The sequence below is a fragment of the Rhinopithecus bieti genome, unplaced genomic scaffold (genome assembly GCF_001698545.2).
Source record: "Rhinopithecus bieti isolate Rb0 unplaced genomic scaffold, ASM169854v2 scaffold_13710, whole genome shotgun sequence".
NCBI lineage: Eukaryota > Metazoa > Chordata > Mammalia > Primates > Cercopithecidae > Rhinopithecus > Rhinopithecus bieti.
Window position 1 is genome coordinate 699,844 of NW_016807962.1, and position 25,747 is coordinate 725,590.

Below are 25,747 nucleotides of genomic sequence, written 5' to 3' on the forward strand. Positions count from 1 at the left end.
ATAACAGGAACTTTTGCAGTGGGGGTTCTAGAGCTGGTTAATGACTCCACAATATGATCCATGTTCCACTTTCTGTCTTTTTGCTCATCCATCCTAAGTGCGTACTTCCACTTTGGGGTTGTCTTATGGTCACAGGAGGGCTGCTGAAAATCCAGTCATCATGGTTGAATTCCAGACAGAAAGGGGAAGAAGGGGAGGAAGAAAAAAGGCCTCCACAGATTAATTAGATCCCTTCAAAAGCTTTCCTGGAAGCTGTTTTCAGTGACTTCCACTTCTATCTTACTGGCTATCAGCGTCTGCATAGGAAGCTGGGAAATAGAATTATTCTAATTGTGCATAGTGCTATCCCATTATAGTGAAAAAGAGAAGAAAGAGAACAGATAGGTAGGCAGGCTCTACCCCTTTGTGATTCCTGGACCTTGTAACATAAGGAAACAGCTTAGTGACAGAGGCCCCAGGTCATGAGTGCACTTATGGGCACTGTGGAAGTATTTGGGGCCCTGGAGAATGATGAGATTGAGGAAGTTGGGGTGCTTCTCTCACATAAGATGTCTGTAGGCACAGATCTTTGGAGCAATGGCAGAAGCTTTCTTGGCCCTCCCCAGCCTTTGCACCATCACACAGAAAACTCAATTCAAGATCAGAGAGCATGAAGAAATGGCTTGGCTTCATGTGGATGACATCTTGGGAGTTGCAGGGAACCCTGGTCCTGTGAGATCTGTTCTAGCTCAATATTATGCTATAAAGGATTATGTCTGGTTTAACCTAACAACTGTTACTGAGCATCTGGTAGCCATGGGACGTTCAAAGGCAAATAATGGGACCCTGCCTGCCCTCAAAGGACTGTCAGTCTAATAGCATGCAATGAACACATCATTAAAGGCAATGTTTTGGCAGAGTCATGGGGCGGTGGCTCATGGACTCCCCAGCAGGGTGGCATTCAGAGTGCTACAAGTACAGAATGGGGGAGGCTTCCTCTACCTGGTGGAATCAAGGCAGGCTCCCGAAAGGAGGCAGGGTTTGGACTGATAGAGGCAAGATTTTTCCAGGCAGCAAGGAGAGGCTGAGAATGGATGGCATGTATAGCCCAAATTTAGAAGTTAGGTTTATCATCTAGGCTAAATTGCTGGTAGAAACGGAAATGCTTCCTTTTTACTCCTAATAAAGTCCTACCCAAACAGAAGAGGGGGAGATTTGAAAATTGCTTATGGTAAGAATCACCATCTCACTTGCATACAGGTTCGGCAGGAAGCATCAACTATCACAGAGGGCTGGGTAGACAAGGTCGGGGAGGGAGGGCAGGCTATGGCAAGCTGGAGAGCACATCCCATATCTAAAGGAGGGCTGCTGCTGGGCTGATATCACCAGAGCTTTTTATTTTTCAATCCTAAATATCTACATAAAATCTCAATACACATCTACAAATGTTGGCAATTTGAAAAATAATTTTAAACACTGTGAATTCAATGAAAACATGACTGCCCATAGATACCATCGGTGGGTGACCTCTGGTATGAGAGGAAGGAGGTGCCTATTAAGAGGACTGCTATGCCTCTTGAAAAGAAAGCAGAATTGAGAATGGTTCTAACCAAGAAGATTCCTAAAATGTTCTCAGATTGGAACCAGGCGAGGTAAAAAATATAGCCACAAATCTGTCTCTACGTGATAGGCTTTATGATTTTTCACCCTTTTGCTCTCCATAATTAAGGGCATTTGCATGAAAACCCAGGTTTTGCCACATTAGAGACTATTAGGTCCTGCAGCCATCATTCCCAATCAGTGGCCAAGCTCGTTAGGGAGCCATGGTGACCGTGACACTGAGAACCACTTCTTCAAGTGAGGACTGGGCAGCCAGTGCTCAGGGACTCAGACTGAGCTCCTCTCCTTCCTCCCTCCCTTCCCAACAAATGTCTGTAGTAATTAAGAATGCAGGAAGAAATGGAGAAAGCATTGCACAACCATTAATAGGTTTTTCTTGGTTTTTCTTTCTTTTCTTTTCTTTTCTTTTTTTTTTTTTGAGACAGAGTCTTGCTCTGTTGCCCAGGCTGCAGTGCAGTGGTGCAGTCTCGGCTCACTACATCCTCCACTTCCCAGGTTCAAGTAATTCTCCTATCTCAGCCTCCTGAGTAGCTGGGACTACAGGCGTGCACCACCATACCTGGCTAATTTTTGTATTTTTAGTAGAGATGGGGTTTCACCATATTGGTCAGGCTGGTCTTGAACTTCTGACCTCAGGTGATCCACCCGCCTCAGCCTCCCAAAGTGCTGGGATTACAGGCGTGAGCCACGCACCTGGCCAGATTTTTCTTTTTCAATTGTACCAGAAAATCCTAACAGCAACCTAATCATAAAAGATAATATTCTCTGCCTTTAGATTTCTCTGAGTATGTTCAGTCTTGCCGGCTAAATTTAACAGCATGCATTTTCTCTTGCTAACAACCCTTCTCTCTCTCTGTTCCACTTTGGTTTAAATTTTGCTTCATTATGAATTAATAATATTTATGCCATATGTTAAATCAAACCAAGTGTCCTTCTCAGGAGCACTTTGAAAAAGACATATTCGCTGGCGAGATATACACTCCTCTCAGCGCTCCCACGCAAATGGCAGAAGTTGAACTTGCTTTTCATCTGTTCTACCCACTCTCTCTCTCCAAGCTCCTTGAAGAGAACTAGAGGGAAGAAAATAATAAACACTCCAATTGAATTTATTTCCAGTGTCCATCTCTCATAATGTGCTGCATAGATCAGCAGTTTTCGGAGTGAATTATGCTAATGCCAGTCTGGCCATATTCTATTTTTCTTTTTCACTAAGAAATGAGAAATAATGAACTGTTCTTCTCTCGTCTAGACTTAACTCTCTCTAACCAGCTTTTCATGTCACTTCCTCAGGAGGCACATAATAGTAGCACACATTACCATGAATTAAGTGGCTCTTTTCTTCTTTCTTTCTTAACATTTTATTTTATAATAATTGCTGGGGTGTGAAGCCACCTTTTTCCCCGAGAAATAGACAGTATCTGATTGATTTTTCAGTTTGATGGCTATCTTAGAGGAAGATGCATTTTTGTCATTCTTCTTCCATTGGATTACTGATTTGGGGGGCATCTATGTAATTCACAAATGAAAATTTTTACAAATGTGTCCCACATCAGACTTGGACATCAATTTGCATATGCTGCATTTTTCATGATGGCAGCCCAGAAATTAAGCAGTTTGCCAAAACCAGGTTTATTTCTAGGAAATGCAGCAGCTTCTCTGTACCGCGAGCATTTGCTTCATGTGAGGTTCTCCCACTGGGTGGCTTCTGATCCTGGGCTTCCTTCTAGGTTTTTCTTCCTTTACCCTTTCCCCTTCCATTCCCTTTTATCATAAGATGATATTAACATGCTTCATAATGGATAGCTGTGGGGGACTTTATTCTCTCAGAGGCAACATGGTGTGTTAGAATGTTCTAGAATAGGAGTGTAAGGGGCCTTGCTTCCCCCTCTGTCATTAACTCCTCAGTGACTTTGCTAATCTCCTCTGCTTCTGTGACCATCCCTTTCCAGCAATATTGCACGCCTTGGATATCAATGGCCTTTCAAAGCCATACCTTTTAAACTGGAGTTGTCTTCTTGCCCCCCTAGATGTTTAGGTAGTGTGGTTTTTAAAAAATAAATATTGATCATTTGTTAGCTTTCACATTATAGAATCCTCTCCAGAAAACAAAAACAAAAACAAACAAACAAAAAAACTTCTTTTCTGCACAGAGAAGGATGAACACAAAAGAAATTCTATAAATAGGATTTTATGGAGTGGAAAAAGTTGGTTCCTAAATTTCCCATGAGATGTCAGTAGTTGTTAAGAGGAAATGAGAATGATCGTTTCAAATCTTTCTATATTTGGACTCCTAATGAACTTAAATGATTTGTGATTCTCTCCCATCATATGTGCCCAAATTCCTTTGATTCTGGGGAAAACACACACACACACACACACACACACACACACACACACACACACACACAGACTGTTTCTTCAAACTGGTTCTACATCAGAGAGGAAGGATGCGAACTGCCATTTGCCACTTCCCCATGCATGCCAGGCACTGAGCTAGTCCTTAAAAGATCCTTGTATATGGCCGGGCGCAGTGGCTCAAGCCTGTAATCCCAGCACTTTGGGAGGCCGAGACGGGCGGATCACAAGGTCAGGAGATTGAGATCATCCTGGCTAATACGGTGAAACCCCGTCTCTACTAAAAAATACAAAAAACTAGCCGGGCGAGGTGGCGGGTGCCTGTAGTCCCAGCTACTCGGGAGGCTGAGGCAGGAGAATGGCGTAAACCCGGGAGGCGGAGCTTGCAGTGAGCTGAGATCCGGCCACTGCACTCCAGCCTGGGCGATAGAGCGAGACTCTCAAAAAAAAAAAAAAAAAGATCCTTGTATGGTGAACAGTCTTTTTCTCACTGTACAAATTGAAATTTGCTAATGTAGATGCAGAGAGCTTCCATGACTTGCACAAGGTTACACAGCAAAGCCAAGATTCAAACTCGTGTGCATTTGACTCCAAAGCTCATCTTTTCCGTGTACATTTCTAACCTATCCTTTCCTAGAAACTTTTCTGGCTTCTCATGGTACCCTATTTCTTGGACTTTTCTTCCACTGAAGAATTTATCCTTTCACTCATTAGTCATTTGAGGAACTGCATCCCCAGGCATAAGGAAAAACTGTTCTCAATGATTAAGAGCCACATTTTTACTCCAGACTCTAAGATCAGGTACAGTCTCTGAGAGCGGTATCCAAGGCCCATTCAGCTCTCCCTTGCTGTCCAAGCCCAGAATACTGCCTACACAGAGAGGGCACAAATAAATTCTCATTGAGTGGATAGATGGATGAAAAATTCATTCCAAAGTCTTGATATCTTGACTGTTGGAGTCATTCATTTCCTGTTTGAGTTTGTTGAGAATGTTTGGTAACCACAGGGCAAATCCAAGCACCCTGGTTGTCTTAGCCCCAGCCCCATATCCCAAAGCTTCCAACAGGAGTGCTTTAGAGACTCCAACCCTAATGGTCCCTGGCCTGAGACCTGGTTTCTTGATTCCTGAATCCCTCCTGCAGCCCTGGACTGGGCCACCTCCCCACAGCTCCCAAGCCCACTACTCTTATCTTCCAAGGAAGGGCTAGATGTGAATTCCAACTGTGTGACCTTGGGCAAGTCATGTCCCATCTCTTGAGCCTCAGCATATGCTTCATTGAAATGGGACTAGGAATACCACCCTCAAAGAATGGTTAAAATCCAGACAGCTAATGAGCAAGAAAAGCCCTAGCATACAGATGGTGCCCAAGAAATGCCTACAGAATCAAGATTCTTTTAAGGCATTTGCATTTCCTGCCTACCGCAGCCAGCATGGATCCCTCCTCTGTCCCAGTAGCAGATGTTGCAATCAACTGTATTCGCAGGCATCACTAGGGAGGAAGAGTTACCTTGGAAAGGGAATAAACAGAGAATTTCTGTTTTAAATTACGGCTCCTGCTAAAGGTTTGACACTTCTATTTTCTACCTGTCAGAAAAAAAATAACTATATACCACTGGTGAGTGTGGTTTCCCCTTTAATACTCCATTAACCCACAGAGCAAGCCAGGCAGCGCTCCTGTCTTGTGGAAGAGCAGGTAGCCCAGAGGATACTGATATGATAATTAGAGGACACTGTGGCTGTTCCTAATGAAGCTTTGTAAATTAGCAATGCAGGCTGTTAGAATACCCTGGGAGAGACTGGATCATCGTCCCCCACAGAACCCAGTAGATAGCTGTCTTGGTGACAAGTGACGTGAAAACCTCTGCGTCCATTGACATGTGGTTACTGGGGCTCAATAACTGTGTGCTGATGTGCTTTGAAGTCTGCCACCGTGACTTGTGATTGAAATACAGAGCAGGAGCCCAGGAGGAAGCAGGATGTGCATTGATGGCCTGGGAAATATAGGCAGGAAGAAAGGAAGGGAGGAGGGAGGAAGGGGGAAAGAAAGTGTGCTGGCATACAAGGAGCACCAGGCTTTTCTGGGCACCATGCGGGGCACATGCCCAGCCACCGTCATTAGGGGTGTACTTGGGTTTGGAGAGGGGACTCTGATGCCCAACCCTGCTTGCCAATCAACCCCTCCCCTGTCCAGTCCCTAACAGAGCTGTTCACACAAGGGATAATGACAAATGGGAAATCAAAGAGCCACTTCATCATTAGCTGAGGCAGTGGATGTGGGTTTGTTTGAAAAGTTGAAAGCAGCATTGAATGTAGTTCAGCCAACCTGACAGCTGGCGCAGAGGCCTAGCTTTTAAGATTCCCTGGACAAATCCAGCCTGCCTTGGAACAAGCCTCCCAGCAAAATCCTGTCCAGGGCAGGGGTGCACCTGGACAAGCCAAGGGCTGCTTCCAGTCTGAACAGAGAGCCCAAGCCTTGTACACAGACATTCAGACTGGTGCGCTCCATTTCTCCAGAATGGGCAGGGTCACTCCCTTGGCTCCAGGCAGCCTCTGGGATGAGATGACTCTAGATCTAGAAGAAGAAAAGCGAAAACGGGGAGAGAGTTGGGGAAGGGAACTCACAATTGCTGTGGGCCTACCAGGTGACAGGCACCATGCTGGGTTCTTGGCATGTACTCACAACCATGTGGGCAGGTATTATTACCTTCATTTTAGAGCCCAAGAAATAAAAGCACGGAGGGTTTAAGTATATTCCCCACAGTCACACAACTAGAAAAGGTTCCAGTCAGGATTTGAATCCTAATCTGTCTGATGCCTAAATCTAAATCATACTCTTTTCAGCATACCAGACTACCCTCCACTCCACATTTCCATACCAAAAAAAAAAAAAAAAACCAAAAGGCTGGGGAGGGGTAGGAGGATTCTAAACACCCCTGCTGCGGTGTGGACAGGGAGCACCAATGCTGACATCAGACTGAAAACCTGGTTACTGTGGCCTCCCTGCACCTAAACAAGTGGAGCATCCGAAGCTCAGAGGCCCGCCCCCCACAATCCTCCTGTCAATTCCAGGTGACTCCCCTAAAGTCAGGAACGAGGAACCTCCCCGGCAATGCTGTATCAGCCCACACAGAGCAGCGAGGACCCAGCCTGTGCTGTTCTGCTCTATAAATCTGGGGCTTAGTGTGGCTGATTAGGGGCTTATGTAGAATCTTCAGGTGGCAGATTAAGATGGGTAAAGGACAGAAGCCTTGAGCCCTTGTCCGTAGATTTGTCCTCAGGGACTCATCTGGTGAGCATTTCCAGTGGGAAATTGCTTCTGGACAGTGGTGATGGCTTCAGCCTGTACTGGTGACATGCTGTCATCCCTGGGTCATCTGAGCATGACACCGTCAGCTACCTGGACACTGGCAGGAGAGGGCAGCGCTGAGGGCCCAGCTTCCCTTCCTCTTTCTGGAGACTGAGAGATAGGACACGTGCATGGGGGCATTTCTTGACATGTGGAGTTCATTCCCTTTTGGAGCAGACAGGGACCCACATTGCTGTGTAAGGTCAGGCTGACACACAATGACTGTAATAAAGACCGAGACTCAGGAAGGTGAAATGTTTTAACCAGGGCCATGCAGCCTCCAAGTGGCAGAGCCAGGCTACAACTCAAGACTTGCTGTCCTGGCCAGGCACAGTGGTTCACACCTGTAATACCAGCATTTTGGGAGGCCGAGGCGGGCGGATCACCTGAGGTCAGGACTTCGAGACCAGCCTGGCCAACATGACAAAAACCTGTCTCTACTAAAAATACAAAAATTAGCCGGGCGTGGTGGTGGGCACCTGTAATCCCAGCTACTCGGGAGACAGAGGTAGGGAGAACTGCTTGAACCTAGGAGGCAGAGGTTACAGTGAGCTGAGATTACACTACTGTACTCCAGCCTGGGCGACAGAACAAGACTGTCTCAAAAAAAAAAAAAAAAAAAAAAAAAAAAAAAAAAAAAAAAAAAAAAAAAAAAAAGACTTGCTTTCCTAAAGTTCTTGCTCTTTCCAGCCCGTTAGACCCCTAACTAACCAAATGGCTGAACTTACAGGAACCCAAGGATCTAACTCACTTACATCACTGCCTTCTCTTCTACTGCTCCATGCTGGTCACCCTGCAGCAGTTCCAGCTGTGGTTAGGGAGGATATTCCAGACCCAGAGCACAATCCAAACAAAGACAATGTCAGTTAGTTCAGGGTGCTAGAACAAAAATGCCACAGTCTGGGTGGCTTAAACAACAAACATTTATCTCTCATGCTTCTGGGGGCTGGGAAGACCAAGATCAAGGTGCTGGTAGATCCAGTGTCTGGTGAGGACCCTCTTCCTGGTTTGCAGACGGCCGCCTTCTTCTGTGTTCACATGGTGGAGAGTAGAGAGGAGGCAAGCTCTCTAGTGTCTCTTCCTAGAAGGCACTATTCCCTTTCTCAAGGGCTCCACCCTCACGACCTAATCACCTGTCAGAGGCCCCACCTCCTAATACCATCACCTTGGAGGGATAGGATTTCAACCTATGGATTTGGGGAGGACAAACATTCAGTCCCTGACAGGAGTGGAGGAAAGATATACTGGACAGGTTTCAGGCTGGCAGTGACATGTCACTTCCCATTGTTTGCAGGAACTGCAAACTCAGCAGCAGCAGCCTGTCCATGGCCGCCATGGACATCCTCTACATTGACATCACACGGAGGTGGAACTCCATGACCCTGGATCAGCGGGACTCAGGTACCTGACAAATGCCTCTGCCATGGCCTGTGGGGGTCCTGACAGGCGTGGGTGGTATATTTTCTGTTCCTTCTTGTCAAAGGTTCAGATGGGGGAAGAAGATGATGCCATCAGATCTAGACATCATCCAGGGGTTGAGCTGAATTTAAATCCTGGAGCATTGTCTGCCACCAAATTCTCATGCCACCGTTAGCATTCTTTGCCTTTGCTTAAGACTCAGATTCCATCCATACTGGGAACACTCAGTTATTCATTCATTTATTCACCCCTCACACACATTTCCTGAGCATGTGCTGGGCCCAGCCTTGGGTGGGCTGGAGGATATAGTGCTTGGTTCTTGTCCTGAAAGAATTCACTGTAGTACTGGGAGGCAGATGAGAAAATGATGCTGGGTAGTAGGATGCCTGGCTGAGGGGGAGAGAAGCTCAAAGAAGCTATCCGGGAACCCAGCGGAGGAACTCCTCATCCAGGGAGGGCCAAGGAAGACTTCAGGAGAAGGGTGTATGGGATCAGCTGGTGAACAGGGCTGGGACAGACACTCTGGCAGGGCTATTACCTGGCCTTGGCATGGACACAGGAGAGGCTGTTGAGCTTAGATCATACCAAGTAGCCCAGATGGGCTAGAGCAAAAAGGGATGTGAGAAGGGGTAGAGATGGGGTTAGGGGAGCTGTCAAAGCCTTGAATGCCACACAAGACATTTTGATCTTGATCCTCTAGGTTCTGTGGTGAAGGGTTCTGTGAGAAGAACCCACCTTCAGGTGGATGAGTTTCCTATCTTTTTCCTCACAGAGGGTGTTTCTCTCTTTCTCTCTCTCTCTTTTGTTTTTTGGGTTTTTTTTGTTTGTTTGTTTGTTTGTTTTTGAGACGAAGTCTCACTCTGTTGCCCAGGCTGGAGTGGCATGATCTCAACTCACTGCAGCCTCTGCCTCCCAGGTTCAAGCAATTATCATCCTGCCTCAGCCTCCCAAGTATCTGGGATTACAGGTGCGAGTCACCACACCCGGCTAATTTTGTATTTTTTGTAGTAGAGATGGGGTTTTACCATGTTGGCCAGGCTGGTCTCGAACTCCTGAGCTCAAGTGATCTGCCTGCCTTGGCCTCCCAAAGTGCTGAGATTACAGGTGTGAGCCACTGCGCCCAGTCCAGAGGGTGTTTTTCTAAAAAATTATAATACCATAACTGATATTTCTACAGCTCATCACAAAACTTCAAGGTCCTTTCATGCATATTTCCTCATTAAATGCCCCGGTGAACCAGTGCAGTAGGCGTTATGAGTCTCATTTCACAGACAAGTAAACTGCAGCTCAGGTGACAGAGATCACACAGGACCTGTGAGCCCATAGCACCCTGGCACCCATGCCACCCCCTCTTCTGGCTGCCTCCCTCCAAAAGGGATGCACAGAAGGGAGGCACCGGGTCATGAGGAGTGGGGCAGCTTGCTCCTGTGAGTCTGTGGAGAGGACCTGAAGTCAGGTTGGGAGATCCAGATTAGATTTGATTATGCCATTTCCTGCCCGTGTCAGCTTGAAAAGTCATTCCAACTCCTCATCTCCAGTTCCTCATCTGTAAAATGGCACCAAAAATCCCTGCTCTCCAGGGTTGCTCTGAGGTCTTTGGAGTCCTTGCTGATGGTGCAAGCCAGTTTATCTTATTACTGGACACCCCTTGGGAAGAATCCTGGGGGCCATCTGCCTGGCAGCTGCTGCACCCCTAGGCAATCCTGCCCTATACCCATGTGTGCCAGAAACTTCCCAACCACAGAGGCGCAGCCCGTCCTTCCTGCAGGGCACCGGTGCTCAGGCATCATTTGCCGCTTGGCTTCGTGTTTAGTAATGATGCTCCCGGCTGCCAGTTCTCGGCCAATTCTTATATGCCAAGCACTCCACAGGCACTTTACATGTGCAGCACCGGCTAGAATTCTCCTAGAGGTGGATATGATTATCTCCATTGTGCAGAGGAGGAAACTGAGGCCCAGAGAGGCATGGCTAGTGGATAAGGTTCAAACACCAATCCACCCAGGCCTCTTTCAGGTTGCCTTCTCCTACTAACTGTCCTAGAGTGAGATGACCACCAAGCTCCCTACAGCTCTCTTTTCTTTAAGTCAAAAGCAAAACCCAGGAAATAGCAGCAGTCATTGAATCAACAAGGTGAGTGCCTCTGTCGCATCTCTGCAGTTGCCAGCTCCCTTCCAGCCCTCCCTGGCAACCAGGAGAGGCGTGAGATGGAGCGTCTTCGGGAGAAGTAGGCAGATTAATTATCATTCCGAGGACTGAGAGTGCTCATGTGACAATCGAGCGGCGGCACTTTCTGCTGACACCTTCAGAAAGCAAAGAAGCGTTTGCTCTGTGAGCTGAATGTGGGGAGTCATCCAGGATCCCACGGAGGGGGCCAGATGAGGGGGTGGGGGTGGCAGTGGAATTATTAAATATTGAAATTGATCAGGAGTAGCAGCAGGAAGCTATTTATCATGTTTTGTTGCCGCAAACTAGCATTACCATCTGGCCCATTGTTAATTCTGAGTAGTTTTTCATGTTTTGTTTGCCTCTTAAATTGCTCCCGGTAAGCGGAATCCACAGGGGCTGTCCACAATTCAAGCTCCGGTGAGGTTTTCTGGGGTCTGCCAGGGTCTCTGTATTCTGCTGACCAAGCTATGGAAATGAGAAAAATTCTGATTTTTAGCACATACTGATAAGCAAATTCAGGGTTGGGATCTCCCAGGCCTTTCGCCAGACCTCTCAGCCCCTGACTAGGTGGAGTGGTCATCACCAGTAGTAACAGCAGTTTTGAGATTACTTCATTTGTGCATATATCACTGCACATTCTTGCCAGGACTTCAAGTTGGGCAACAGCATCCCCTTTTACAGATGAGCACCCTAAGGTTCCAAGAGCAAAAGTGACTTGTCTAAACTCCCACAGCCAGGGAGTAGCAAAGGAAGGCAAGATTTGCACTCAGGCCTCCTACCTCCTCGCCCAGGGTGCTCTCCCCCCATCCAGGGCTACACAAGCAGTGCTTGTTCACTTAAGTGATACAGAGAACTGGGGCTCGTGAGGCAGAAGTCAGAGAGGACGGCAGCAGCAGGAGGAATAAAAGTCAACTCACAGGGCCTGCTGGGAGGACAGAACTGGAGCAGAGAGGGTGCCTCTCCAACCTCCTGTCTTCCTTTCCTCCATCCTCTGAGTTTTCATCACTCCTGGAAGGAAATAACAGGGCCTGGGGGTCTAGAAAGTGGGCCTGGGCATGAAAGCCATGCATGGGAAGCCTTCTGTGCCCATGGTCTCAGTAGCCACTGCTGGTGCCAGCCAGGGCCCAGTTCTTGCCTCCTTCTCAAGGCTGGTCCAAGCCCCTGATTCTCAAGGCGAGGGGCATCTGGAGACAGCCACCTTCTTAGGACCATTCAGGAAGCTACTGAGTAGCAAAAGGAGAAGTCTGTGGTTGAGTGGTTGTTCTTCCTTTGCCAAGTGTCAGCAGAAAGACCAGAGGGTCTTCTTTTCTTCCCTCCATGGTGTGGAGCCGAGGGGTTTGAGGCCCTCAGATCCAGTTAGGTACTGGCTGGAGGTGTGGGTGCCGTGCTGAGGGAGATGGCTTTCCCCATCCCACAGCTGCTGGGGGCTGAAAAGAAAGAAGCCTGTGAAGAATGATAGAGCCTGGGTTCTCTTGCTCAGGGAACATGTACTCATTCATTCATTAATCCACTCAACTAACAGCTACTGAACATGCTACCAGGCATTGTGCCCTGCAGGGATATAAAGATAAATTATGTACAGATCCTAGCCTCTTAAGGAAAAAAAGAGACCATTTACTGAACATTTATATGGGACAGAAATAAAAAATGCTTGCTATGAATTACCTCATTTACTTCTAGCACCATCCTGTGAGATTAGCATTGTTATTCCCATTCAACAGATGAAAAACCTGAGCCTGAAAGAGGTGAAATTACACAGACACGTCAAGTATTACAGTGGGGGCCAGTAGCAGTGGCTCATGCCTGTAATCCCAGCACTTTGGGAGGCTGAGATGGGAGGACTACTTGAGGCTAGGAGTTCAAGACCAACCTGGGCAACATAGCAAGATCCCATCTCTATAAAAAACTTAAAAATTCACCAGGCATGATGGCACTTGCCTATAGTCCCAGCTACTTGGGAAGCTGAGGCAGGAGGATTGCTTGCACCCAAGAGTTCAAGGCTGCAGTGAGCTACAATTGTGCCACTGCACTCCAGCCTGGGTGACAGAGATCCTGCGTCTGAGAAAAATGTTACAGTGGGGACCCTAGTATTTGAATAAAAATCAGTCTAACTTCAGAGTCTACTGCCCTTTCCATTATACCCAGTGTCTCTCAGTCACAAATGAATATGACATACAGTTGACAATTGCTGTTGTCATACAGTATACGACCAGAGCTATCATGGGGGGAAGCAACAGAGGAGGGTTGCTGTGAGGGTTAAGAGAGAATGCATATAAGGCATGTAGCATGCTGTGACCCAGAAAAGCCACCCACTGTGCATTCTGCATCCTCGAGGGCTTAGCACATGGCCTAGAACATGCAAAGCATCTCGCCAAGTGCCCAGTGAGTGTTTGATGAGCAGACGAATGCAAAAATAAAAGATGCCCTGCATCCTCAAAGCAGGGAGTCCCGAGTGTGAGAACCGTGGCTCAGAGTAGAGGTGGTCTTTTTGCCAGAGTCGCCCTCCCCTCTTCTGAATGCCCAGTTGGACTGGATCATCACCCATACCCAGTGCCTGCTGTGTCAAAGTGCTAAAGCATCTTCCCCTCTCCTGAAGCCAGCCAGACCTTCCTTCTGCCATTATAAGACTTTGGTACACACCGAAGGGGTTAACCAGATCCCTGATGCTTGAGATCTTTATGAACAAAAACAACCTGCAAAAGGGAACCTTGCTATTGAAATGGAGAAGAAAAAATGGTGCTTAAAATAATTAGGAAAAAAATCAAAACTAGTGAGAAAAAGCGTGCACATGATGAAATCGAAACCTCAAATAATCAGTTTAAATAAGTTTGCTTTTGATTGTTTGTTTTGTGTTTTATTAGATCTCAGGTGCATAGAATTAGATTAACCATCACCCTTGGTTCATGAGACCCTTCCATCATGATACACATGTAGCCTACTTTTATTTAGTTAGCTTTTAAAATTAGCTATTTTTAGTAATGGAATAAGTATCTGCAAACTCACCACGCAAAACAAAAGCTAGGATTTGACAGTGACCTACATCTAATATGTGGCTCTCCTCACCTAAGGAACCCCCCAGCTGCACCCTGGGTTCATCATTCCCGAAATGGGCTCACCTTCACCTTTGTCAGATGTCAATGACTCTTCAAGAGCTTGATGGAATTTAGTAACATGTAGCTTACGCTCTCCAGGATGCCAATGTAATTGTCATTAAAAAAGAAAAAGATAAGGATTTTAATTTTCACTTCTAGAATTTCCAGCAAGACACAGAACTCTAAATGAGGATGTTATCAGCAAAACTGGGATGTCGTAGCCCTCAACTAGCCCTCTCATTGCCCAGAATCAAATAAAGAAACAAATTTGTCAGGGAAGACGCATTTATTTCATGTAAATTGCACTCAGGAGCTCCCTCTTATCACGGAGACTTCGCCCTCAACTCTTTCCAGAGTGGAATTTCACATCTCCGTGGTAAGGGACAAGGACAGCATCAAGATTCAGCAATTAAAGGCAAAATCACTGGTGTCAGCTGTGAGAGACAAACATTTTACTTGCAAAGGTAACATTTGAGCCAGGCAAACAAGTGTCCTGTCCATCTAACAAAAGACCAACATCTGGAGGCTTCTGAACTTTGTTTACTTCAAAGCCAGATGTTTTTGCTATTTTAAGATATAAGCTAAGGGTCCCTCTCAGTAACTGAAGGGAACATGAGAGCAAAGGAAGAAAAAACTGACTATGGTGTCTTCCCCACCTCCCCTTCCCATGAGAGCTCAAACACCACACACCCCTTGCTTGGAAAGGGAAATCTAAGAATGGCATTGTTTAATATCTGACATATGCTGAGTGCTCTTTGACCAAAATAAGAAATATTTCTTCCACTGCTTGGTGAGCTACATGCCCGCCTCTGGGGGCTGCCTTGGTTTGACTTGCTGTATACCCAAAGCCACAGGCTCCAGAATCAGACAAACTGGGCTTTCAATCTGTGCTTGGTCACTTGCTAGCTAACCTCAGGCAAGTTAGGTAACTTCCTCCAAGCTTCAAGTTCATCCTGTGTAAAGTGGAGATAATAATGGTGCCTGCCTCCTGGAAACATTGGGATGGATGAAATGAAACAAAACACAGAAAACGCTCAGGGCCATGGCTGCCTGTGGAAAATGCTCAGGAAGCAGGGCTGCCCCTAGTGTGATCCCATTGCTCCTACTGCACTACTTTCTCGGGAAGTGCTTCCGGGGCACCCCTGCCAGCTGCTCTGCAGGTGTTGGGGACAGAGATGGGAAGAAGGGCCTGCCTCACAGCCAGATGAGAGAGTCGGGATGTGGCCACAACAGCCTCTTCCTTTGTGGCCAGCAGAGTGCCAGGCCCTTCTCATCCCACCCTGGCGACAATGGGGACAGTGAGGCTGGGGAAGGCAGAGGAAATGTGGTGCTGGTCGCCTCAGCCATGGCTGTGGGAAGCGGGAGCCCTGCCCGCTCCCATCACTTACAGTCACTGGTCTCACAATTCCAACCCCAGGGGAGAACATTGGCACATTTCAGGGCCTTGAGAGATGGACCCCTGTCCACTCTACATCTTCACTCATCACTAGCCTCACACTCACTCCAGCCAGAATGGCCGGCCCCCTCAGGCCCCCACCTCTGCAGGAACCCACTCTCCTTGCTCACCACCACCCAGACCCCCTTCCTCACAGAGCCTCCTGCAGTGCTCAGGCTGGGCCCAGCACTATCTCACCTGCTCCACAGCACCCAGCGCTGCCCTTGACCACAGCACACATCAAGTACTGTGAGAGAACCTGGACGTCTGCCCCTGACATGAGGCCAACATCCAGGAAACAGAGCTGTTCCCGCCTGCATGAGGCCAAGCATTGAGCCTGGCATCCAGCAGGTACCTTGCGAACACGTGTCCCATGGGCCAGGGCTCAGCCGCGGCAACCCACCAATCCCATGGGTGTCTGAGCCTCATGACCATCTCTCAGCGAAATCTCTCAGTCACCGACTGCAAGTCATCTGACGCCTCTGCTCACATCGGCTGGAGTAAGCCCAGGCTGAAATGTATTTGGTTAACGATGAACAGAAATATTGAAGAGTATTTTTATTTGGAATGTTGAGCGCAGTCTCCCTTATACATAAACATGGCTTGCCCCCTCCCCTGAAATACAGGAAGCTGTGGATAAGTAGGCCAGTTTCACGCAGCGCCTCTTGCGAGGTGTCTGGCACGAATGATGTTCTTCAGCCTTGAAATTATCTCGCAGTCAGATGGGCTTCTCTGGATGTGTGCCCTACACACTTACAAAATAGTTGGCATCAGAATCATTTTTAATAAAAGCAAGTGAGCCAGCAGAGATGCCAGCTCAACCCCCGCCTCCCTCACCCAGACCCTGATCTCCGAGGCCTGCTAAAGCTACTTCTGCACCGGTAGTGCCACCAGGCGAGCTGCGGTCACACCCGCTGCCTTTTTGTCGGGCGAGTGCCTGCCCTTCCTCATCCTCAGTCACCTTGAGGGTGGAGATGCCCATCGTCTGGCCCCACCCCCAAGAAACAAAGTGGGGAAAGCTGAATTCTTTTCAATGTAGGCCTCCCCTCTCCCTGCACTTGTTGCTCACCATCCCCAGATCTTGCAGAAACAGCAGCCGCAGGATCCAGTGTTGTGCAGAAAGCTGGCAGCTGAGTTAGACAGGCTGGGTTTCAATACGCTGCTACCTGCCATTGGGAAGCCCTGAGAGGGGGCACTGCACCTCTGGGAGCCTCAGTGTCCTTTGAAACAGGACAATGACATCTACCTTGGGGCACTGTCAGAATTTAGTGATAAAGTATGCACCTGGCCCAAACAGTAGCTTTTTCTGTGTCTAACCACCACTATCCTTCCTGGTGTGTGTGTGTGTGTGTGTTACAGACTACAAACCGTTTCCAAAGTCACCTGTCCACACAATGCACACACTCCCAGTGAGCTCTACCACCACCCTGTATACAGAGGAGGAAACCAAGGCTCAGAGGGCTAGAAACAGCTCCACAGGCAGGCAGGGGCAGAACAGAGGCAGCCCTGAGTCTCAGTCCTGGTCTGCCTTGTGCAGTGACAACGGTCACAGGCACATGAAGATGTAAGTCCCGTCCCGGTCCTCAAATGCTCTCAGGCCCGAGAATTGGGCAGAGCTGTGTTTAGTAGGACAGTCTGGCCCCTGGTCTTGGCCAAGCCTGGTGTTAACAACAACAGTGTGTCCAGGGAGCTCTCGGGCTGTGAGGGCTTCCCCGCCCTCACCCCTCTCATCTGTTCCTCCCACGGCCTGGAGCAGTCAGTAAAATGTTTGTACACACTATACTGTTGCAAAACACAGCACTCAGTGCTCCCAACTGCCCTGAGGGGAGGAATTTCTCTTATCCCAGATTTAGAGCTGTGATAATAAGGATGGGACGGGTTAGAGGCCACCTCCAATGGCCCCTGCAGTGCTCAGGCCGAGACTCAGGTCTCCTGACTGTATCTTCTCCAGCAGGTTCTCTCCTAACGTGACTGCCAGCGATTGACACCAACACCAGCTACATTTATCAAGCACCTAACACAGGCCAGGTGCTGTAAAAGCCTTTTTAAAAAAATTAATAGGCTTAATATTTTTAGAACATATCGTTATAGAAAAAATTGAGCAGATAGTACAGAATTCCCATGTAGTCCCCCATCCCCATGCACACAGTTTCCTTATAACACCATCTTGCATGGTTGTGCTGTTATAATTAATGGAAAAACCTTGGTATATTATGATTGACTCAAGTCTGTAGTTTGCATTAGGATTCACTCTTTGTGTTGTACAGTTCTGTGGGATTTGACAAATGCATAATGTCATGTAGCCACCATTATAGTGTCATACAGAATAGTTTCACTGCCCTAAAACTTCCCTGTGCTCCCCCTGTTCAGCTCTCCCCCTGTGAGCTCCCTGATCTTTTTACTCTCTATAGTTTAGCCTTTTTCAGAAAGTCATATTGTTGGAATCATAGAGTATCTAGCCTTTTCAGACTGGCTCTTTTCACTTAACAATGTGCATTTAAGGTTTCTCCATGTTTTTTTATGGCTTGCCAGCTCATTTCTTTTTATCTCTGAATAATAGTCCATTGAACGGATATGCCACAGTTTGTTCATCTATTCACTTACTGAGATACAGCTTGGTTGCTTCCAGTTTTTGGCAGTTATGATTAAAGCTACTTTAAACATTCGTGCACGGGTTTGTGTGGACATAAGTTTGTAACACGACTGGGCAAATACCCAAGGATGTGATGATTGGATCGTACAGTGCAATGGTTAATTTCAGGTGTCTACTTGACTGGAGTAAGGGATACCTAGAGAATTGGTAAAGCATTAGTTCTGGGTGTGTCTGTGAGAGCATTTCCATAGGAAATTGGTGTGTGAGTTGGTGAACTGGATGGGGAAGATTCACTCTCAATGTGAGTGGGCACCGTCCAATCAGCTGGGCGCCCAAATAGAACAACAACAAAAAGGGCCAAGATGACTCTCTCTCTCTTTCTCTCTCTCTCTTTCCCCCCACCTCTCCACTCCTCCCGTTCTGCCACTCTCTTCTGGAGCTGGGACACTCTTCTTCTCCTGTCCTTGGGCATCAGAACTCCAGGTTCTCTGGTCTTTAGACTCCAGGACTTACACCAGGTCCTCCCCTCACCCCCAATCCCCCGCCCCAGCTTCTTAGGCCTTAGGCCTGGGACTGAGAGCTGCACCATTAGCATCCCTGGTTCTGGGGCCATTAGACTTGGACTGAGCCACACCACTGACTTCCTAGGGTTTCCACTTTAAAGATGGTCTGTTGTATGTGGGACTTCTCAGCCCTGAGCCAATTCCCCTAATAAATCCCCTTCCACATATCCATATCTATTAATATCTATATCTATCTCTGTATCTATATCTATCTATATCTATTTATCTCTCGCTATATATATATATGCAGTGAGTCTTCCATATCCATGCATCCCACATGTGCAGATTTAAATCAACCATGGATTGATAGTATTTTTAAGGAAAATAAAAAATAATATAACAATTTTAAAAATACAAATAAAAAATACAGTGTAACAGTTATATAACATTTACATTGTTTTAGGTATTATAAGTAATCTAGAGATAATTTGAAGTATACAGCAGGATGTGCATAGGTTATATGCAAATACTACATCATTTTATATAAGGAACTTGAGCATCCGCAGAATTTGGTATTGGTGGGGTTACCTGGAACCAATCTCCTGTGGATGCTGAGGGATGCCAAACTGCCTTTCAAAGTAGTAGTACCATTTTGCATTCCTACAAGTAATGAATGAGAGTTCCTTTTGCCCCACATCCTTGTCAACACTTAGTATACTCAGTTTTTTGGATTTAGCCATTTTGATAGGTATATAGTGCCACCTCATTGTTTTACTTTGCAATTCCCTAAAGACATTTGATGTTGAGTATCTTTTCACATGCTTATTTGCCATCTGTATAACTTCTTTGGTGAGGTGTCTGTTCAGATCTTTTGCCCATGTTTCAATTGAGTTACTTTTTATTGTTGAGTTTTAAGAATTCTTTATATATTTTGGAGACAAGTTCTTTATCAGATATATATTTTGCAAATACTTTTCTCCCAGTCTGTGGCTTATCTCATTTTCTTAACAATGTCTTTTCAGGAGAAGTTTTTAATTTTAATGAAGTTCAACTTAACAATTTTTTTCCTTCATGGCTCTTGCTCTTGGTATTGTGTCTAAAATTTTATAGCCAAACCCAAGGTCATCTAGATTTTCTCCCATATTATCATCTGGAAATTTTATAGTTTTGTATTTTACACTTAGGTCTGTGATCCATTTTGAGTTCATTTTTGTGAAAGGTGTAAGGTCTGTGTTTAGATCCTCTTATTTATTTATTTTGCTTGTTGATGCACAATTATGCCAGCACAGTTGTTGAAAAGACTAACCTCCCTACATTGAATTGCATTTACTCCTTTGTCAAAGATCAGTTGACTATATTGATAGGGGCCTACCAGGACTCCCTCTTCTGTTCCATTGGTCTAGTTACCTATTATTTTGCTAATGCCATACTGTTTTGATTACTGGAGCTTTATAGTAAATTTTGGAGTTGGGTAGTGTCAGTCTCTGACTTTGTTGTTCTTCTTCTTCAGTGTTATGTTCGCTATGCTGGTCTTTTGTCCTTTCATATAAATTTTAGAATTAGTTTGTCAATATCCACAAAATAACTTGCTGGGATTTTCATTTGGATTGTGTCGAATCCATAGATCAAGTCAGAAAGAACAATAGTGATCTTTCTATTCATGAACATGAAGTAGTTCTTCATTTATTTAGATCTTCTTTTATTTCTTTCATCTAAGTTTTATAGTTTTCCTCATATAGATCTTGCACATATTCTCTTAGATTTATACCTAAATATTTTATTCTATTTTGGTGCTAATGTAAATGGTGTTATATTTTTAATTTCAAATTCCAATTGTTCATTGCTAATGTATTAAAAAATTGACTTTCCTATAATAACCTTATATTCTTCAACCATACTATAGTCATTTGTTACTTCAGGAGGTTTCCTTGTCAATTCATTGGGATTTTCTACATTGACAATCCATTGAACAAAGATAATTTTATTTCTTCCTTCCAAATCTCTATACCTTTCATTTCCTTTTCTTGTCTTACTGCATTAACTATGACTTCCAGTCCAATGTTGGACAGGAGTGGTGAGGGGGGACTTTTTCTTCCTGATGTTAAGAGGAAAGCATCTAGTTTCTTTCCATTAAACTGTAATATTTTTTGTAGATATTGCTTTATCAAGCTGAGAAAGTAATTGCATTGGTCATGGTGTATGATTCCTTTTTTTTTTTTTTTTTTTTTTTTTTTCCTTAGTGATAGGGTCTTGCTCTGCTGCCCAGGCTGGAGTGCAGTGGCACAGTCTTGGCTCACTGCAGCCTCAAAGTCCTGGGCTTAAATAATCCTTCTGCCTTAGCCTCCTGAGTGGCTAGGGCTACAGTCGTGTGCCCTCACACCTGGCTAATATATTTTTTAAAATTTTTTGTAGAGACTGGGTCTCACAGGATTGCCCAGGCTGGTCTCGAACTCCTGGACTCAAGCAATCCTCCTACTTTGGCCTCTTAAAGTGTTGGAATTATTTGGTGCCCAGCCTATGATTCAATTTGCTGATATTTTATTGAGGGTTTTTGCGTCTATGCTCAAGAGGAATACTGGCATGCAGTTTTTCTTTCTGGTAATGTCATTATCTGGTTTAGGTATTAGGGTAATGCTGGCCTCACAGAATGAGTTAGGAAGTGTTTTCTCTGCTTCTGTATTCTGGAAGACATGTAGAGAATTTGTATGATTTCTTTCTTAAACATTTGTTAGAACTCACCAATGAACCTAGCTGGCATGGTGCTTTCTTTTTTGAAAAGTTATTGATTATTCATCTAATTTCTTTAACAGATAAAGGCCTATTCAGATTATCTGTTTATTCTCTTATGAGTTTTCTTAAATTGTTTCTTTCAAGGAACAGATCTATTTCATCTAATCAAATTTGTAGACATAGACTTGTTTGTAATATTTCTTTATTTTCCTTTTAATATCCATGAGATCAGTAGTGATAGTGGTGATCCCTCTTTCATTTCTGATATTAATAATTTGTAAGACTAATTAGTAATCTAATAGCCTTTTCTCTTTCTCTGTTGTTGCTGTTTTTGGTTAGCTAGGCTAGAGATTTATCAATTTTATTGATCTTTTCAAAGAACCACCTTTTGGTTTTATAGATTTTCTCTATTGATTTCTTCCTATTTTTAATTCATTAATTTGTGTTCTGATTTTTATTATTTCTTTCTTTCTGTTTATTTTGGATTAAATTTGCTTTTTTCCTGGTTTCCTAAAATGGAAGCTTAGATTATTGATTTTAGATCTTTCTTCTTGTCTAATTTATTGCTATAAATTGTTCTTCTAAGCACTAATATCACTGGATCCCACAAATTTCAATAAGTTATATTTTAATCTTTGCCTAGTTTAAAATATTTTAAAATTTCTCTTGAGATTTTTTTGGATCTATATGTTGTTTGGATATGTGCTACTTATTCTCCAAATATCTGGGGACTTCTCAACCATATTTCTGTTATTGATTTTTAGTTTCATTCTATTGTGGCCTGAGAGAATACTTTGTATGATTTCTATTCTTTTGAATTTATTAAAAACGTGTGTTTTATGGTCTAGGATATAGTCTGTCTTGGTGAATATTTCATTTGAACTGAGAAGAATGTATATTCTACTCCTATTGGATAAAGTATTGTATACATGTCAATTAGACATAGTTGATTGATGGTGCTGCTATGTTCAACTGTACCCTTACCAATTTTCTGCCTGCTGGATCTGTCAATTACTGATAGAGGGGCATTGAAGTCTCCAACTATAATAGTAGATTCATCTATTTTTCTTTGCAGTTCTATCAGTTTTGTCTCACATATTTTGACACTCTGTTGTTAGGTGCATACATGTTAAGGATTATTATGTCTCCTTGGAGAATTGTCCCCTTTATCATTATTACTCACCTTCATCCCTGATAATTTTCCCTGTTCTGCAGTCTGCTTTGTTTGAAATTAATATAGCTACTGTAACTTTCTTTTAGTTAGGGTTATCATGATATATCTTTCTCCAACCCTTTACATTTTTATCTATTTTTTGTTTGTTTTTACATTTAAAATGTGTTTCTTATTATCTTTAAGCTGCTTTTCAGTTGGGTCTTGTTTTTGAATCCTCTCAACAGTCTCTGTCCTTTAATTTATTTAAACCATTCACATTTAAAGTACTTATCGATATAGTTGGATTGATACCTATCATGTTTGTAACAGCTTGCTATTCATCGACTTGTTCTTTGTTTCTGTTTTTACTTCTCTTCTCTGCCTTTTCTGGTTTTAATAGAGAATTTTGTATAATTCCATTTTATCTCTTCTTTTAGCATAGCAATTATACTTCTTTTTAAAAATAGTCATTATCCTAGAGTTTGCAATTAGTTTCCAGCTAATGAGTCTGTTTTCAAATAACACTATACCACTTCACAGATAGTGCAGATACCTTATAATAGAGAACTTCCGATTTCTCTTTTCCATGCTTTATAACATTGCTGTCATTCATTTCACTTATCCCCAAGCTATCATCACCCAATCCATTGTTGCTATTATTACTTTGAACAATTATCTATTAGATCAATTAAAATTAGAAAAGACATTTTGTTTTATCTTCTATTATTTATTCTCTAATGCTCTTCCTTTCTTTATGTAGATCTGAGTCTCTGGCCTATATCATTTTCTTCTCTCATGAAATTTTTTTTTTTTTTTTTTTTTTTTTGAAGACGGAGTCTCGCTCTGTCACCCCCCAGGTCTGGAGCTTGCAGTGGCCAGATCTTCAGCTCACTGCAAGTTCCCGCCTCCCGGGTTCCCTTTCTCTCTGCCGTCAGCTTCCCGAGTAGCTGGGGACTACAGGCGTCTCCCACCTCGCCGGCTAGTTTTTTTGTATTTTTTAGTAGAGACGGGTTCACCATGTTGCCAGGATGGGTCCTTGATCTCTGAACTCAAGTGATCCCCGTCTCAGGCCTCACCAAAGTGCTGGGATTTACAGGCTTGAGCCACCGCGCCCGGCCTGAAATTTTTTTTTAACATTTCTTACAAAGCAAGTCTACTGGCAACAGATCCCTTCAGTTTTTGTTTGTCTGAGAATGTATTTCTCCTTCATTTCTGAAGGATAATTTCACTGCATACAGAATTCTAGGTTGGTGGGGTTTCTTTTTTCAATACTTTCAGTATTTCACTTCATTCTCTTCTTGGTTGCATGGTTTTAGGTGAGACGGCTGGTATAATTCTTGTCCTTAAGGCATTATATATACCTTACCTAAGGCATATATTCCTTACCTGTATATTACCTATACAGGTATTATTTTTCCTCTCTGGCTTCTTTCAAGATTTTCTCTTTGTCTCTGGTTTTCTACAGTTTAAATACGATATTCCCTAGGTGTAGATTTTTGTTATTTCTGTGAGCTTTCTGGATCTGTGGTTTTGATGTCTGTCTGTAATTTTTGAAATTCTCAGATATTATGACTTCAAATCTGTCTTCTGCTCTTTTCATTTTTCTCTTTCTGATATTCTCATAACATATATTTTGTACTTTTTGTCATTGTCCCACTGTTCCTGGATATTCTCCTTTTTTTCAGTATTCTTTTTCTGTATTTCATTGTTTCAGTTTAGGACATTCCTGCTGACATATCTTCAAGGTCACTGATTCTTTCTTTGACTGTATCCAATCTGCTGATGGGCCCATTGAGAGCCTTCTTCATTTCTGTTATAATGTTTTTTATTTCTAGCATTTATTTTGGATTCTTAGAGTTTCCATCTTCTCCTTACACTTTCCATCTGTTCTTGAATATTGCATACTTTTTCCGTTAGAGACTTTAACATATTAATCATTATTTTGTATTCTCCATTGGATAATTCTAACATCTGTGTCACACCTGAGTTTGTTTCTCATGCTTGCTTTATCTCTTCACACTGTGTATTTTCCTGCCTTTTATGGTCTTATAATGTTTTGTTGAAGGCCAGACATGAAGTACCTGATAATAGGAACCAAGGAATCAGGCTTTCAGTGTGAGGTTTTATATTTATCTTGCTAGGAGCTGGGCTGTGTTTATTTACTGTAGTCAGAGGTGCCAGAAGCTTTGGTTTCCTCCATTTTTTTTTCTCCCTCCCTATTGCCTTTGGATTTCCTTAAAAACTCCTTAAATGGAATCTTTTTCTTGGATCTTTCTCAGTTGTAATCCAATGTTATTACGCTGGAGTGAACCCTGTTGATGTGGTGATAAGGTGCTGGATAGAGAAACATTTCACAATCTTAAGATTAAATCTGTTCCTAGTGGGCTTGAGTCCATGGGCTGTGACTTTCAGAAGTGCTTCTTAGCCCCTTTTTTCTCCCTTTATGTGTGAAAGCTAGAAAGTCTAGAAAAGCTAGAGTTATCTAATTGCCCTTCCCCTAGGTCAGATCAGCTTCTACTAAAGTAGTTTCTGGCTGGATATAATGACTTACACTAAGTAGTCCCAGCACCTTGGAAGGGTGAAGCAGGAAGATCAGGTGAGTTTAGGAGTTCGAGACCAGCTTACGCAACACAGTGAGACGCCTGTCTCTACAAAAAATTTTAAAAATAGCCAGGTGTGGTGTCACATGCCTGTAGTCCCAGCTACTTGGGAGGCTGAGGTAGGAGGATGGCTTCAGCCCAGGAGGTTGAGGCTGCAGTGAGCTGTGGTTGCACCACTGCACTCCAACCTGGGTGACAGAGGAAGACCCTGTCTCTAATAATAATAATAATAATAATAAACAAAAAATAAGTAAATAAATAATAAATAGCTTCCTCCATTAACAGGCCTTTGTTATGGAGAGTGCTCTAGGCATATTCGAAAATAGTTACCTCCCCCACCCCTTTCTGAAGCATGAGAAGATTTTCTCCAATCTTTTTCTTGAGAACCTGGTGGGGCTTCTGGAGCCCCACCCACAAAAAAAGTGGGAGACCCCTAAGACTGGCCCCAGGCGTTTTTAACTCAATCTAGTTAAAGGTTGAGCCTCACACTGTCTCTAGCAACTCATCAATTACCAATGAAATGTTCTTATCAGCTCCTGGCTCCAGCAGCTTCTGCTCCTGGTAAGCTGAACTCAGCTCTGATTCTCTACATTCACAGGTCTCAATGGGTTTTAGGGTGGTGGCTTGCCCTGTGACCTCAATACTCATGGATCTTAGAAGTCATTGATTTTTCAATTTGTTCAGCTTTTTTGCTTGTTGTGAAGATGGGAGTGATGACTTCTCTCTCTCTTTTTTTTTTTTTTTTTTTTTTTTTT

At 44.1% G+C, this 25,747-nt stretch overlaps 1 protein-coding gene across 1 annotated transcript in view; it reads left to right on the plus strand.

The window, feature by feature from the left end:
* Positions 1-25,747, plus strand: part of TTLL11 (tubulin tyrosine ligase like 11) — a 285,959-nt gene that overhangs the window by 233,032 nt on the left and 27,180 nt on the right. Inside the window, exon 8 of the mRNA XM_017884248.1 lies at positions 8,596-8,702. Within this exon, the coding sequence (XP_017739737.1) occupies positions 8,596-8,702 (107 nt within the window). The remainder of the gene's footprint in view (positions 1-8,595; positions 8,703-25,747) is intronic.